The sequence below is a fragment of the Oncorhynchus masou genome, chromosome 23 (genome assembly GCF_036934945.1).
Source record: "Oncorhynchus masou masou isolate Uvic2021 chromosome 23, UVic_Omas_1.1, whole genome shotgun sequence".
Lineage (NCBI taxonomy): Eukaryota > Metazoa > Chordata > Actinopteri > Salmoniformes > Salmonidae > Oncorhynchus > Oncorhynchus masou.
In genome coordinates this window covers 28011151-28028182 of record NC_088234.1, presented here as the reverse complement: position 1 = coordinate 28028182, position 17032 = coordinate 28011151, and the positions used below count along the sequence as shown (strand labels likewise).

Sequence of the window (17032 nt, the reverse complement as noted above, 5' to 3'; positions counted from 1 at the left end):
TAAGAGTGGGCCCTAGGTGTAAATATATTTTCATAAGAGTGGGCCCTAAGTGTAAATATATTTTCATAAGAGTGGGCCCTAGGTGAAAATATATGTTCATAAGAGTGGGCCTTAGGTGTAAATATATTTTCAAAAGAGTGGGCCTTAGGTGTAAATATATTTTCATAAGAGTGGGCCCTAGGTGTAAATATATTTTCATAAGAGTGGGCCCTAGGTGTAAATATATTTTCATAAGAGTGGGCCCTAGGTGTAAATATATTTTCATAAGAGTGGGCCCTAGGTGTAAATATATTTTCATAAGAGTGGGCCCTAGGTGTAAATATATTTTCATAAGAGTGGGCCCTAGGTGTAAATATATTTTCATTAGAGTGGGCCCGAGGTGTAAATATATTTTCATTAGAGTGGGCCCTAGGTGTAAATATATTTTCATAAGAGTGGGCCCTAGGTGTATATATATTTTCATAAGAGTGGGGTTAACATTTAGAATGCTGAGAACAATTCAACAATTCAATTCCCGACACGATTCGTTGAACTACAACCAGTTAGCAGAGATTCCTAGTTCCGACTAGCAACACAGAGAGAGCATCACATACAGCGCATTTGGAAAGTATTCAGAACCCTTTCTCTTTTTCCACAATTTGTTATGTTACAGACTAAAATATATTAAATGAATGCTTTTCCTCATCAATCTACACATAGTACCCCATAATGGCCAAGCGAAAACAGGTTCTTAGACATTTTGGCAAATTTATAAAAATGAATAAAAAACAGAAAAACCTTATTTACATAAGTATTCAAACCCTTTGCTATGAGACTTGAAATTGAGCTCCGGTGCATCCTGTTTTCATTTATCATCCTTGAGATGTTTCTTGGAGTCCACCTGTGGTAAATTCAATTGATTGGACATGTTTTGGAAATACACTCACCTGTCTATATATTGTCCCACAGTTGACAGTGCATGTCAGAGCAAAATCCAAGCCATGAAGTCGAAGATCTCTCGAGACAGGACTGTGTCAAGGCACAGATCTGGGGAAGAGTACCAAGAATTGCAGCATTGAAAGTCCCCAAGAACACAGTGGCCTCCATAATTCTTAAATAGAATAAGTTTGGAACCACCAAGACTCTTCCTAGAGGTGAGCAATCAGGGGAGAAGGGCCTTAGTCAGGGAGGTGACAAAGAATTCAATGGTCACTCTGACTGAGTACCAGAGTTCCTCTGTTGATATGGGAGAACCTTCCAGAAGGACAACCATCTCTGCAGCACTCCACCAATCAGGCCTTTAAGGTAGAGTGGCCAGATGGAAGCCACTGCTCAGTAAAAGGCACTGACAGCCAGCTTGGAGTTTGTCAATAGGCACGTTAAGGACTATCAGACCATGAGAAACAAGATTCTCTGGTCTGATGAAACCAAGATTGAACTCTTTGCCCTGAATGCCAAGCGTCACGTCTGGAGGAAACCTGGTACCATCCCTACGGTGAAGCATGATGGTGGCATCATCATGCTGTGGGGATGGTTTTCAGCATCATGGACTGGGAGACTATTCAGGATCAAGGGAAAGATGAAAGGCGCAAAGGGGGGGTGGCAGGAAGACTTTTGGTAATCATTAGTCCAACACTTGCAAACGAGAGTTTCTATTGGACAAATTCAGGTATGTTTATCCCCGTTTTGTTCCATTTGCTTCCGTTTAACTTCTTGAAACTCCCCATCCCGGATCCGGGATCGTGACTAAAGCCTCAGGCTCATTAGCATAACGCAGCGTTAACGATTTCTGAAAATCGCAAATAAAATTAAAATAATGCGTTTGCTCTCAAGCTTAGCCTTTTCTTAACAACACTGTCATCTCAGATTTTCAAAATATGCTTTTGAACCATAGAAATTGACTAATTTGTGTAAGAGTATGCAAAGCTAGCATAGCATTTTGTGTAGCATGTAGCACGCAACATTTTCACAAAAACCAGATAACCAAATAAATAAAACCATTTACCTTTGAAGAGCTTCTGATGTTTTCAATGAGGAGAGTCTCAGTCACATACCAAATGCGCAGTGTTTCCTGAAAGCGTCTGTGTGTAGGAGAAATCGTTCCGTTTTCTACATTGCGTCTGGCTACCGAAACGAACCGAAAATGCAGTCACCTACAACGTGAAACTTTTTCCGGATTAACTACATAATATCGACCGAAACATGGCAAACGTTGTTTGGAATCAATCCTCAAGGTGTTTTTTCACATATCTCTTCATTGACATGCAGTTCGTGGAAGCTTGCTTTCCTCTCTGTGTCCCATGGAAAAATACTGGCAGGTGACTTTTGCGCACCAATTTCGGCGCAGGACACCGGGCGGACACGTGGTAAATGTGGTCTGTTATGGTCAATCTTCCAATGATCTGCCCACAAATACGTCACAATGCTGCAGACACCTTGGGGAAACGACAGAAAGGGCTGACTAATTCCTCTTGCGTTCACAGCCATATAAGGAGATCTTGAAAAACAAAGCCTCAAAAATCCTTGTCATTTCCTGGATGCCATCTCATCTTGGTTTTGCCTGAAGCTCACGTTTTAGGGCACGCACAGAGAAGATCTTTGTATTTCTGGACACGTCAGAGTGTTTTCTTTCGAACGGTAGCAATTATATGCATAGTCGAGCATCTTTTTGTGACAAAATATCTTGTTTAAAACGGGAACGTTTTTCATCCAAAAATGAAATTGCGCCCCCAGAGCATCAACAGGTTAAGAAACGTTTTTCAACAGAATCGGCGGAATGAATACAACCTTGATCACGCGGTAAACACAGTTCACTTTCATAGCAGCCACATACAAACAGTAATAATCCCTTTGATCATTATATAATTCCTTGACACATCTAATCTCTTCCGTTCTCACCTTTTCCCTTCGATTGTGGACTTCAGTGGACAACACATCAGCTGTTTGCTATCTGGTGAAAAAGACTTCATCATTGTCACCATATTAACGTCATAGTCATCATAGCTACCAGATCTAATGCGTAAGTAAACCTGCTACAATCAAGCAGCAGTCAGCAGCAAGCAGTTTATCAGTTACACCGGTGGAAATAAAATAATAAAACCAGAAGCTTACCTTGACTTGGAAGAGTTTCAGTGTTGGATTGCCATAGCCAGCTAGATAATATAGCATCTCTCTCTGTTTGGCTAAACTAGTGAAAGTGGAAAAAAATACAACAAAATATAGCTCTCTTTCTTGCTTCTTCATTTTTGAAGAAACGGATTTGTTCAAAACTGTTCAACTATTGAATTTCTCTCTCTTTGAGTCAAAATGTTGACTCTCTCTTTGAGTCAACATTTTATGCACTGCAGTGCTAGCTAGCTGTAGCTTATGCCTTCAGTACTATATTAATTCTCTGATCCTTTGATTGAGTGGACAACATGTCAGTTCATGCTGCAAGAACTCTGATTGGTTGGAGGACGTCACAATTACTGTGTCTATGGAAGGGGGTGAGAACCATAAGCGTCCTAGGTTTTCTATTGAAGTCAATGTACGCAGAGGACGGAAACTAGCTAACTACACCACGCGCTATCCTACAGAGTGCTGTTGAGGCTACTGTAGACCTTCATTGCAAAATAATGTTTCACTATTTAAACATTTAATGACATTTGCTGAGAAGGATGGTCCTCGCCTTCCTCCTCTGAGGAGCCTCAACTGTTCCCTCTCCAAGAAAATGACAGTCTGTGTGTGATATGCAAGAAGCCCCATCCCCTCCTGCCCCAGAAAATATAAATTTCCTGTCATAACCAAAACCTGTGGCATTCCACTGTTCCAGTGCACATTAGTGATTGACCCCCCCCCCCCCCTCCCCTCACATGGGTCATAGGATCGGTGCTAGGGGATCGTTAGCTCATGCCCTCAGTGAGGTAATTGAAGCGGCAATGCATCTCTCGCCTCCTGGCCAGCTTGCTAGGCTATCAGTCGCTAAGCCCCCTTGTGATTTGGGAAAGGCACGAGTGGTTGAGGTCCATAAACTCCCCCCCCCCCTTCTTCGCTTCCCTGATCCCTGATCTTGTTTTTACGAGCAACCAAACAACTGGGACTATTTTCCAGGTTGTGCCACTGATGACAGATCCCATGTGAGAGGCCTTGTAGAGGGTCGTGATGAGGCCGGAGTGCTATGACACTCCAATGCAGACTTCTCTATCTAGCTCAAGGGATTTACATGACAACATGCTAAGCTATCTGTTTGGCTGTCATCTTCACTCTGCATACAGCAATTCTTCTCCTTCCCTATTATTCACCGTTAAATCCCTCATTTATCTCTCTCGCTCTCTCTCACTCTCTCACTCTCTCTCTGCTTCCTAGCATGTTCTCTGTCGACAGTACATGTTTTCCGTAGTGCTATTCTCATCCCCAGCTCTATCTAGCTCGCATCATCCCCTGTCAGTCAAATTGACTGGATGTTCTCCCACACGGATTAAAACACAAAACATCCATGTGCATTCAGCAGGGGACGAGACACCCAGGAATAACACACAATACAACCATGTTCCAATGATAGAGGAAGAGGGAGAGGAAGCTGGTGGCAGAGAGCGGTGTTTGGGAAGCTACTCTGAAAATATTCCCATATAAAATAGATAGAAAGAGAGTGGGATATAGTTAGAAAGGCAGAAAGTGAGAGCAGAAAATATCATATAACAGCAAGTGGGATAAGAGAGTGGGAGGGAGAGAGAGACCGTCACCTAAGTGACTTAAGCTCCTTCAGTGCAGAGCGACATCCATCACTCTACAGTTGGCAGGGCTGAAGTTAATTAGGTAGTAGTGTGTGTGTCTTCCTAAATAAGTGTTTTAATGAAGACCAGCTAGTGGCTGTCTTCTCAGCCCAGATTTTAGAGTCTCTGTGCCAGCCCAGCCCTGGGCCCTAAGGCCAAATGTGCCCATCATCATAAGGGCCCAGGGAGAGAGGGAGACCGGACCACTGCCACCTGATTCAAGACACAAATTGGTCCAATAAACCCTCATCAATGCACCTCCAGCCCGAGGCTGTCCACTGAGAGGACAAACACTGCACACACACACACACACACACACGTACACACACACACAGAAAAAATGTGGTGTTCCAAAAGGCCATCTGTAACGCACGTAAAGGTCACCTCCCTGACACATCTGACAGCTCACGCAAGTTATTATGCACACACAAATACACACACACACACACACACACACACACACACATCTCCGTTGTGTCTTAAGCTGTCCGATTGCCAGTCGTGCCAAGACCTTCCCTTCTCCTCCTCCTCTCTCCTCTCCCTTCCTCTAACCCCCCCCCAGCCTAAATGGCCCCTGAAGTGACACGTCAGTTTCAATTTGACCCGGCAGGCCCCAAAACAATAACTTCATCAGCTCCTGTTAGTATCCTCTCCATCAGACAGCCACACAAACAAACACTGATTCCCTCTCTGTTCCGGAGGGCACTTTTTCCTCTGACTGATGTTCAGGAGGTAATAGAATGTCTTCAAGGACCTCTCAAGTGTTGGATACTTGACTGTTTTAGTTCACTTCCTCTCAGCATACGCACTAACTTCTCACAGTACAACATAACTGTGTACAGCAATACTTTAACAGGCTAAAAGTATCACTCGGCTGTATACAGTATACCCGAGCTTCCGCATAGCTAATGGAAATTCCATATTTCACCTTAGTAGTTTTCTGATGATCACCGCACTCATTTGGGACAAGAGTTGTTCCTGACTGCGTGACATGATCATGATAAAACTCCTGGCCCTAAGAAGACAATCTCATTTCAGCCTTCTCACTGAGGATCACTATACTCACAGGGGAGAATGTTATGTACAGGAGTGGTTGGGTGGCCACGATAGAGCGTGGTAAGCTGAGAGGTGATTTAATATCCAGGCTCTGTCCTCTCCTCTGCTGTCTGTCTATCTGGAGTCTGGACCTCCCCTGGAGAGGCAGGGTTGCTGAGACAGCACCTCTGAAACAGGAGAGCCACTGGGCTGACGTGTGTGTCTCCGTCCTCCGGTCAAGGACAAGAGATTATCCTCCCTCACAGTGGGGGGCCGAGTACGTGTGTGGGAGGAGAGTGAGTGTGTGGGTGTGTGTAGGGGCTGAAAGTGTGTGTGAACAACACGTGGTGTGTGTACGCTTCAACGTGTACGTGTGTGCGCGTATAGTAGGTGTTAGCGTGTGTATGTGCGCACACTTGTACCTAGTACGTGCCAATGTTCTGGCGAATTTTCCTTGCTGATGTCCATCCTCTACCAAGTCTCTCCCTTCCCTTCACCGCTATTACTTTTCCCAACAAAACATGTTGAGCAGCTTCTTCACAGAGATAACAGGGAGCGAGAGCTACGGTATTATGGCAACAGCGCATATGCCTTACATTAAAGAAAAACTCCAAAACGATCTTTTGGTATTTCTTTCATTAGTCCACTGTTGATACAGTCCCACATTTGTGTTGCATGTCAGGGGTCAAGTTTTCATGACATGATGCGTTTTGCGTCGTCATGAGGATGTGGCAAGTGACACTTTGCTTCTTGAAAGTCCAATATCTTGAAAACTTGGCTGCTGACAAAAAACAGAAACATTCTCGTGGACAGATTCCCGTGGACAGATGAAATGGCAAGAATCTGTCAAGGCAGTAGTTCCTGGTTTGGGCTTTTCGTCATTTGGATGAATCAGGGTTGGGCGAAAACGGTGCTCAATCCGGTGCAATGATTTTCATGTCCGTTTGCGGATGATAAACGGTTGCCAAAAAGTCCAAATTGGCTAATATCGTAAAAATTCATGAAATGTGCCTTTCGGCCATGATAAACACGGGTGAAATGACTTTCACTTCTGTATAACTGAGATTAGGACTGTATTAACAGTGGACTAATGAAACAAATACCAAAATATCATTTGAGTTGATTTTTCCTTTTAAGTGTCATTGTTAGGTGATGGGAGAGTATCCCTATTGGGGTTCAGATGGACCTAATGATCACATCAATGATGGCATGGCCTGTGTAATGGACTGTCTCACTGGAGGCTTTATGCACACAGCATGCACACACAGGCATTGACATGCTCATACACACACACACACACACACGCAGACATGCGCACAATACCTTATTAAGCCAGTAAGAAAGTCATGTTTTTTCTCTTAATTGAAAGGGAATGAGAGCTATTTATGTCCTCTAAATGATTGAAGTCTATCCTCTAGGGGTTTGTAATGTAGAAATATAAGCATAATCTTTATAATTGCACACATTCCACACACATTAGATGGGCACGTGTGCAAACACACACACACACACACACACACACTCTCTCTTTCCCAACAGGCATTGATTAATCTATAAAGAGGGCCAATTTGGCTTCCCCTCTGCTCCTTCCCCTCTCTGCAGTAATTACCTCATCAAGTCTCATTTTAACCCACTTCCTCCAAAACAATATCCTACAGTAATCCTCCTCTCCCCCCACCACACCCCCCAGGAGGCCCATTAATGTGGTCAAGGGTCATCACTTCTGATATCCAACCTGATTGGCCCAGCATGACACCCCATCCACTGTGAAAACAAGTGTGAGGGAAGCAGAGGGGAAAGAAAATAGGGTTGATATCAGCAAAGAAAAATGATCTTCAGATCACCCCTTCCACCAACCCCTGGTAACACATTAGTAATGGAACATGCAAATGAGCCGAACCCTCATCTGTCCAATCCAGATGCATAGTAATGACTGGAGGACCAGAAAAGAGAGCGCTGTTGAATTAAACATTAAACAATTTCCTCCGAAGTGGTTTATTTTTCCTAAACGGCTTTTCCGTCTCCGTACTTTGGGATGGGATTTATTTAATTTTTTTGTCTGTCCGAGGCACTTCATCATTTGTGCTGTGTCTCAGGTGCATTGGGGTCGATGACACCGGGCTCTGTAATGTATTCCATCTCTGTGGGGAATGTGATGCGACTCCACCCAGCCCCCAGCCTCACGGTCAGCCCAAGGCTACATCCTGCAATCTATTAGCTAGCCAGTTTCCACATTCTTCAGGCTCTGCTGTGAAACTGAGTGGCCCGCTTGTGTCGGAGTCGAGCCATAATGGCCGCCACCTGTAGCAGCACGGCTCAGGCATGGTTCCAATCTCCTTAACGCGTTACCAGGGGAAATTCCCCCATGTGATGGATACTGTCCCCCATTGTTTCACTCTGTCTGTCTGTGTGTGAGTGTGGGGAATTGGGATGTGTGTTGTGTAGCCTACGAAGAGACAAAGACTGATGGTGTCTTCCTACGCCGCTTCTCTCTCCTCTTTCCGCTCTTTTCTTTCTCTTCTTCTCTCTATTTGTTTCTCTGCCCACCTATCTGTCTTCACCCCCTTTCTCTTTCTCCTACCCTCATTTGATCTCCCACCTCTCTCTTCCCTCTTTCTCCTTTCTGCATCTCCCCGATTTTCTCTCCTCCCTCCACTAGGTCGACAGTTGACCATCTTCAACAGCCAGGCGTTCATCAAGATCGGTGGTGGTGGCGGCGACAAGGCCCGTCACTTCCAGGGCCAGATCTCGGGCCTCTACTACAACGGGCTGCAGGTGCTCAAGCTGGCGGCCGAGGGCGACCCCAACGTGCAGGCCAAGGGCAACCTGCGGCTGGTGGGCGACGTGCCCTCGGTGCTCACCACGGACACCACCAGCACCACGCCGCTGGCCGACATGTCCACCACCATCATGGAGACAACCACGACCATGGCTACCACCACCACCCGCAAGCAGCGTTCACCCACCATGAGGGACAGTGTCACACAGGTTAGTAGGGGAGGACTGGGGTGGAGTAGGGAGGAGGTGAGGGGGGAACTGGGGTGGAGTAGGGAGGAGGTGAGGGGGGAACTGGGGTGGAGTGGGGAGGAGGTGACGGGGGAACTGGGGTGGAGTAGGGAGGGAGGTGAGGGGGAACTGGGGTGGAGTGGGGAGGAGGTGAGGGGGAACTGGGGGGGTGGGGAGGGGGAGGGGGACTGGGGTGGAGTAGGGAGGAGGTGAGGGGGGAACTGGGGGGGGGAGGAGGTGAGGGGGAACTGGGGGGAGAGGTGAGGGGGACTGGGGTGGAGTGAGGAGGAGGTGGGGGGGGAACTGGGGTGGGGGGAGGAGGTGAGGGGGAACTGGGGTGGAGTAGGGAGGAGGGGGGGGAACTGGGGGGGGAACTGGGGTGAGGGGGGAAGTAGGGAGGAGGTGAGGGGGAACTAGGGAGGAGGTGAGGGGGGAACTGGGGTGGAGTAGGGAGGAGGTGAGAGGGGAACTGGGGGGAGGAGGTGAGGGGGAACTGGGGTGGACTGGGGTAGGGAGGAGGTGAGGGGGAACTGGGGTGTAGTACTGGGGGGAGGAGGTGAGGGGGAACTGGGGGGGTGGGGAGGAGGTGGGGGGAACTGGGGGGGTAGGGAGGAGGTGGGGGGAACTGGGGGGTGGGGAGGAGGTGAGGGGGAACTGGGGAGGAGGTGGGGGGAACTGGGGGGGTGGGGAGGAGGTGAGGGGGAACTGGGGTGGAGTAGGGAGGAGGTGAGGGGGAACTGGGGTGGAGTAGGGAGGACTGGGGTGGAGTGGGGAGGAGAGGGGGGAACTGGGGTGGAATAGGGAGGGGGAGGGGGGACTGGGGTGGGTGAGAGGGGGGAACTGGGGGTGGGGGGGAACTGGGGTGGAATGGGGAGGAGGTGAGAGGGGAACTGGGGTGGGGGGGACTGGGGGGAACTGGGGGGGAACTGGGGGGGGAGGAGGTGAGAGGGGAACTGGGGTGGAGTGGGGGGAGGTGAGGGGGAACTGGGGTGGAGTGGGGAGGAGGTGAGGGGGAACTGGGGTGGAGTATGGGGAGGAGGTGAGAGGGGAACTGGGGTGGAATGGGGAGGAGGTGAGAGGGGAACTGGGGAGGGGGGGGACTGGGGTGGAATGGGGAGGAGGTGAGAGGGGAACTGGGGTGGAATGGGGAGGAGGTGAGAGGGGAACTGGGGTGGGGGGGGAACTGGGGTGGAGTGGGGGGAGGTGAGGGGGGAACTGGGGTGGAGTGGGGAGGAGGTGAGGGGGGAACTGGGGTGGGGGGGGGAACTGGGGTGGAGTGGGGGGAGGTGAGGGGGAACTGGGGTGGAGTGGGGGGAGGTGAGGGGGAACTGGGGTGGAGTGGGGAGGAGGTGAGGGTGGAACTGGGGTGGAGTGGGGGGAGGTGAGGGGGGAACTGGGGTGGAGTGGGGGGGGGAGGGGGGAACTGGGGTGGGTGGGGGGACTGGGTTGACACTGATCTGGGGCCAGTTTGGGATTTTCCCTCGCAAATTGAGATTATACTTTGATCCTAGATATGTGCTTATAAGAGGAACTTCTTCCCAGAGTGAGTGGGGGGGGGACAAGGGTCATGACTGTTTCATAGTAGTTATTCCTCTCTACAGAATCATACAAACTTTCTGTAGCTACGTACTCTCTGTTTGGCCAAAGATTGACATTCAGGACTTCAAACGAACCCGTTAACAAGTCTAGTATACCCCATTAGAGCAATCCAGACGGGCGTTTTGATTCCTTCTAAAGCAAAATCACAGATCGAAGCCCAGACACATTGTTAGAGGCAATATGAATCACATCCATCCAGACCAATCACACGTAGCCAGACAGTTGTGGCATCGAAGGAATAAACGCAAATACATTACTTGCCTCAATTACCCTGCCTCACCCTCTCAACATTTTGTTATCCTGTGTGCGTGTGTGTTCGAGTGAGCGCACCCTACCCGTGTGTCTCGTATGCACGTCCCCATGCAAAGGCTAAGTTTTCCGAGCACTAATCTCAACATGTTACGATCACTCGATCCACCAATCCTGGAAGTGGCAATTGGGGAACAACGGGAGAGCTGTTAAGTCAACTACTGTAGACACACAGTCACACACAGTCCGTATGTTGTCACAACGCCGCCCAGTCCCCACGCAACCCATAATAAGCTGTAATAACAGGCCTGTGGCCTCCAAGAGAGGGAATCGATTCTTCCAATTTCACAGCCAATACGGTCTATTAATTAGCCTCAAGCCGCATGAATTGTAACGTAATGCAGCGCAGCTACATTAGCATTATGCTGCAGTAGTGTGGTGGTGTAGCATTAGAATAGTATTAGGATCCAGGCTCCCAGAGAGGAATGCTATGTTGATTGAGCTTACTTGACACAACTTGAACGAAAACGGAATAGTCCCAAAAGTTCAAACACCACACGTCTGCAAATCCAGGTAGGCTCAATGTATGCTTGTGCTGGCAATACGGTACAGAGGGCGTGACGCAGTCGCGGTGCCTCTATCGGCTTGTGGAGGCCAAATCCAGCTCTGTGCCGCATCGCTGTGCGCCTCCCAAATTACGGAACCATGCAGAGGGCTCTGTTTGGCTCCGTAATACCTCCGCATGGACATGATTGGTTGACGGTAGGTGAGGGCGGGAGGTCCTGCAGAGACACAAACTCTCTTCCTTGACAGCTTCCTTCACAGCAGCTCTGCTGTGGTCCGACCAAGCGCAAGACGCATGAACGCTCTTTCTGCGGCGGCAGCATCGCAGTAAACACTGTCGGGCGTCAGATTGACCACGCGGAGCCTATAAGGTCAGGTGAGGTGAAGCGCAGCTCTGACAAGCTGCGGCTGTTTCTGCCATTTCAAAAGACTTGCGAGGTGTTGCGAGGCAAGGACATAAACTAAAAGTAACATGAACATTGGATTTCTCTCAAGCAGCTCTCTCATTATCACCCTCCTTGTCCTCAGAAGCTTACCTGAGATCAATCACACAAACCTCTTGGCCTGACAGCCTACCTTTTGACAACCAATGCCTAAGGACATTGCTCTCATACCAACTACCTAACTCCCCCCCCCTTCCCGTTCTTTCTCCCATCTCTCTTTCCCTCCATCTTCCTAGCTCACCACACTTGAAAGCGAAGGCCCGTCTCACTCCTCTCTCTCTCTCTCTCTCTTTCTCTCTCTCTCTCTCTCTCTCTTCTCAGCCAATAACAACAGTGCTAATTACTGTGTGGAACTAAAAGCTTCTCGGAGAGAGAAAGCGAGGGAGGGATGGAGAAAGATGGAGAGACGGAGAGCAAGAGGGATGCGAGAGAGAGAGAAAAGAAGAGGCGGAGGGTGCCGGGGGGGGCGGGGGGGGTGTAAGGGTAGACTGGAGAGATGTGGGCGTCTTATGCTACTAGCTGCCGCACTGCAAACACCAATCAAATCTTATCTAATTGAATGTTGGCGTTTGGGCAGCCGTTGTTTGTTTACCTTTTGGGACTTCACCCAGCATCATCCTTCCCTCATCGCGCTGCGTAGCCGGAGCCACAGTCCTTTGATTTCAGCCTCACTACATTCAATCAATGGGTGGAAAATGAGCTTAATTATCTCTATGCGGTGTCATAGAAGCAGCCAGGGATTGACTGGCTTCTCTCTCCGTCCGTTTCGAGAGGGGGAGTAGAAGAGGAGATCAGACCATGTGGATGGTGCAAAGATCAATGCTGCTAGCTACTTCCGCCTTCCAAGGTCCTGTGTGTATAATGCAACGGTAGTGGCGTTCGTGCCATTATCAAAACGGAAAGATTGTCCTTCCAACGTAAATGCTCTGTAGGATGCTGCGACTGGCTCTACTATTAGGAATGGAGCTTGGGTGATCCCTGTAGAGTTCCATTACACGTTGTGTGTGCATCCCAAATGGCACCCTTTTCCCTATACGGTGCACTACTTTTGACCAGAGGCCTTATCTGCCCTGGTCAAAAGTAGTGCCCTAGATGGGGGATATGGTTCCATTTGGGCCATTACCATTGTTATATCTGATGACCTCTTTCCTGGTGGTCTGCGGTTTAGCTACTCTCTGTGCCGAGCTAGTAAACGTAAGATCAGGGTAACCTAAACGGGATATGCACTGCTCATGTCTCCGTCTCGGTGTGTGTGTCCACAACGCATGTATGTGTCACTCAATATGTATTCCATATCAAAGTCTCTCCACCTGCCTCTAGGCAGGACTCGACATCCGTGTGTAGAAGTGTGTAATGACAAGGCTCCTTAGCGGGTGTTGTGTTTTGTGTGCTGTGAAATAGACAGCCATCTTGAGAAATGTCTGCAGGCGTCCTGGTGCCCAGAGGCACGTTCGGCTCCAGCAGATAGCTGGTGTTTCTGTTTGCACGGCCCTCCGCCACGCCGCTGTTTATGATTGACGAGCGTCATGTTTACTGCTTGACGTGCACCGCACCAAGTCAGAACACAAGTCCTTCCGTGTGTTTTTATAGGCAATGAACTGCTCTTCCACAGAGCTTTGCTATATTTTGCCTGTTGCCCATAATAGGGGCGAACATGATAATCCCGAATAACCTTTTATTACGAAAAGCAAAACCCGGAGAAAGAAGTCATTACGAACGAGTTACTCAACCAAGTACCGTGATGACAAAGTATATGATCTAAGCCTCCTTAACGCTCCCCAGTCAGCCGATGCTTTGTTGGGCTAACCCAGCTTTCCCCACTCTAACGGATGGCTCTGTCATTGCACTGCTCTTCCTGGTATGTGTCCCTTTTGCTCCACTAATGGCTGATGTGTCGTTTTCACGGCCCGGCGAGCTCGCCTTGCTCTCTCTCCCTGACGAGAGGCCCAGATTGGCGGACAAGGAGAGAGTGGAGTCGGGGAGAGGGAAATGGAGGAAGGGGGAGGAGACAGGGAGAGGAAAATGGAGGAAGGGGGAGGAGACAGGGAGAGGGAAATGGAGGAAGGGGAGGAGAGGTGGAGTGTTGAGAAGCAGATGGAGGCAAACGGGGAGAGAGAGAGGGAGACAGAGGAGACAGAGAAATGGAGGAAGAGAGGACAGGAAGAGACAGAACATGAGTATTGAGTTTTGGGGGTCAAAAGAAAACTAGCGGGAGCAGAAAGACAATGAGGACAAAGACGAAGGAAAGGCGAACATGTCCCCCCCCCCCCAAATCCCATATGACACATTACAACCATGGCTGAAACAGCTCCATCCCTTTACAGCTGTAGAAGCCCAGATCACACGGTAACATTCTAAGAGGGCCGCCCATCAGATCCTATCGATTTTCTCATTTCCATTTCCTGGGCAGCTGATCTGATGGGGCACTCCTATTCCTATGGAAAAGTTTGTGGTCGTACGCACATCCTTAAAAAACATAGGTGCTGGGCTAATAAAGAATACTAGTATAGAACAAGAAGGCCCACACTGTCAAAGCTCCCAATTCATTGGTTTAAGGACAAGGTTTCGATCGTCTCAACCCTGTCCACATGGCCCATTCATTCGTCATGCAGTGTTTACATGGAGCTAGCTAGCTTTGCGTCCCGGCACACATACACACACAGGATACACACACTCTGTCGTCTGTGTAGTTAATAGGCCATCTTATGGAGTCCGTGGTGGCGTTTTGCGCTAGAGCCAACTCGGTATAGTATGTATACTTTACAGCCCCAGCCGGGGCCCAAGCTAACATCTCAGCACTGGTTTAACAAGCCAGTAGCCCCTCAACGGGACAGGGGGACAGGGCACAGGCAAGCGAACCCAAATGTACATTTCTCCTGCAAGCCGGAGCAACAAGAAAGCTGTGAGCTACCCGTTGCGAGACACTTTGACCATGACAAGAAATGCTTTGATGGTTTAAAGGAGAACATACTTTTTCATGTGTTCGTTTTTACCCTAGATGCTACAGAATGGGGGAAGTCATCACTTCACCTGCGTGGGCCACAATTTGGAGGCTGTGGTTTGGGGTGAACTAAGATCCTTAGGAGCCCCTCCTATGCACAGTCAGGGCATGTAATCTCTCAAACCTCACCTCGAGGAGCCCGTTCCAGACAAAGTTTCCCCTTGGGATAGATCTAGGGTCAGCTTCCCCTACTACAATCTTAACCTTACCTGAGGGTCAGCTTCCCCTCCTACAATCGTAACCTTACCTGTTAGTGGTGGAAATGCAAAACTAACCCAAGATCAGTGTCTAGGGTCAACGTCACAATACTCCGTGTACCACCAGCCATTACATTTGGTATATTCAGGTACTAGCACACCTGATTCAACTAATAAAGAGCTTGATGATTGGTTGACCCATTGAATGATGCTGGTACTAGAATAGATCAAATGAGTATAACTGGCATCTGGTACTCGAGAAGAGATTCGGGAAACACTGGCCTGCATGAGTGGAAAGTATTGCAGCAAGACGTCAGCAGTGTAGGTTGGGCAGGTTGTGCCAATGAAATAAGTGAATGTCTGCATTCCTACCACCAGGGGGAGTAATTGAGATCATTCCTTGACAATGTACAGATTCTAATAGTACGTGTTACTGAGTGGACTGCAATTAGTATATTCTAATAGCAAGTGTTACTGAGCGGGCTACTCTAGCTCAATAAATAAATACAAGTTCTATTGTAGTGCCATTGTCAAACATGAGGATATTTTCACTTCAGATATTCCTTGATATCCAGGGGAAGTTTTGAAGCTGTATTCCTAAAATGTAAACGTAAAAATACCAATGCTATTAGGCATGGACTCCAACCCCACCTTCATATTTGCATTCCTCTACATGTCTCCACCCTCTTGTAGAAATGCCTTTCTATATCAAAAAAGAGAAAATACAAATCCAATATACTGTATATTAGAAGACCACTACTTTGAAATCACAGAATGTTAGAAATTCATTCTAGGTTACATAATTCGATATTTGTTATCAAAGGGAGCGCTGGTCATTTAGGATGGAAATGAAATGGAAGATGCAGATTTTGCCATGTTCTCATTAAGCCCATCTGAGAGGCCCAGATGGACACACACACACACACACACACACACACACACACACACACACACACACACACACACACACACACCCACACCCACACACACATAAGTAAATGCATCCTGTCTGTGGATGCATAATGGATTGGAGAGAGGTTAAACTCTGTGTACAGACAGTGAACAGATCACTGTGCTCAAAGGAATTGGGCTGCCCATGTTAAAAGCCCTCATCCCTCCCACCTATATTCCATCAGGCCGAACTCATCGTGAATATTAACTTGAGCCTGGGGGTTGAGGATAATAGACTAGACAAGGTGCTTCCTAGCAGCACAAGTGGGTGAGAGGGATAGTACACCAGGAACAGAGTTCTGAATGGGCTTTTTGTATGGAGGTTATTAGCCTAGCTTCCACTAGCTCGTTGTGGCTCCGGGCTTAATGGACTTCAACAATTGGTTTTCACTGGGTTGTATTTTATGTGGGGATCTCAAAACGAAGGGGTGTCAGCTCGGTTGCCATTCTGTTTCTGCGTGACGATGATGAACGACTTGGCTGAAGCAGAAAGAGAGTGATAACTAAGTTGAAGTTATGACTTTGCAGTTGGCTTACCTTGTTCTTTCGTGCATGACAGGTTGCATGATGGGTAAGGAACGAGGTTTAGGCTACTTGACCAGGGACCCTAGTTACACTATATCCTACAACCAGGGCCGAGTTGTTCCTGGACAGGTTCTATGGTCAGGAAAAAACGTATCTCTGTCTGGGTAGTAGAACACGCTCTCACGCCCTTCTATCTGCCTCTTTCTCCTTCTCCATCTCTGTTCTAGAACACGGATGATCTGTTGGTAGCATCTGCTGAGTGTCCCAGCGATGACGAGGACTTGGAGGAGTGCGAGCCTGGAAATGGTGAGTCCACTCTGGGGGTTCTGTGTCCACTACAGGGGTCCACCAGCCCTCCAGAGACCCACAACAGAAACAGCTAGCTCCCCTTACCCACTTTGTTCTACTACTGTGACCTCATGACCTCCCACATGCAGCCCTGATTGGTCAGATGTGTGCCCACTCTGGTTTCTCATTGGTTAAGGTTCAAAGCTGTGAACTGACAGTTCCTAAGTTTCCCGCGCCAGCTGGTGCGAGGCCAGCTGTTGCACCAATCAGCCACTCCGTTCCTAACGATTCCGGACAGGTTCAACATTGAACTCCTCTTGACCGTCTGCCTCACAGCAGGCCCGGAGCTGAGCGACGACGTCGGAGTGAGCGGAAAGGTCAAAACGAACTTCTGAGAGGGGATGGAGAGGGCCTGTGAAAAGGGCAGGATGTTGACTGTGGTTT

At 48.5% G+C, this 17032-nt stretch overlaps 1 protein-coding gene across 7 annotated transcripts in view; it reads left to right on the top strand.

Moving 5' to 3' along the window:
• Nucleotides 1-17032, top strand: part of LOC135510695 (neurexin-2-like) — a 977907-nt gene that overhangs the window by 933331 nt on the left and 27544 nt on the right. For all 7 annotated transcript variants that reach the window (XM_064931818.1, XM_064931817.1, XM_064931819.1 and 4 more), the window contains 2 exons: nt 8425-8753; nt 16528-16606. In XM_064931818.1, the coding sequence (XP_064787890.1) occupies nt 8425-8753; nt 16528-16606 (408 nt within the window). The remainder of the gene's footprint in view (nt 1-8424; nt 8754-16527; nt 16607-17032) is intronic.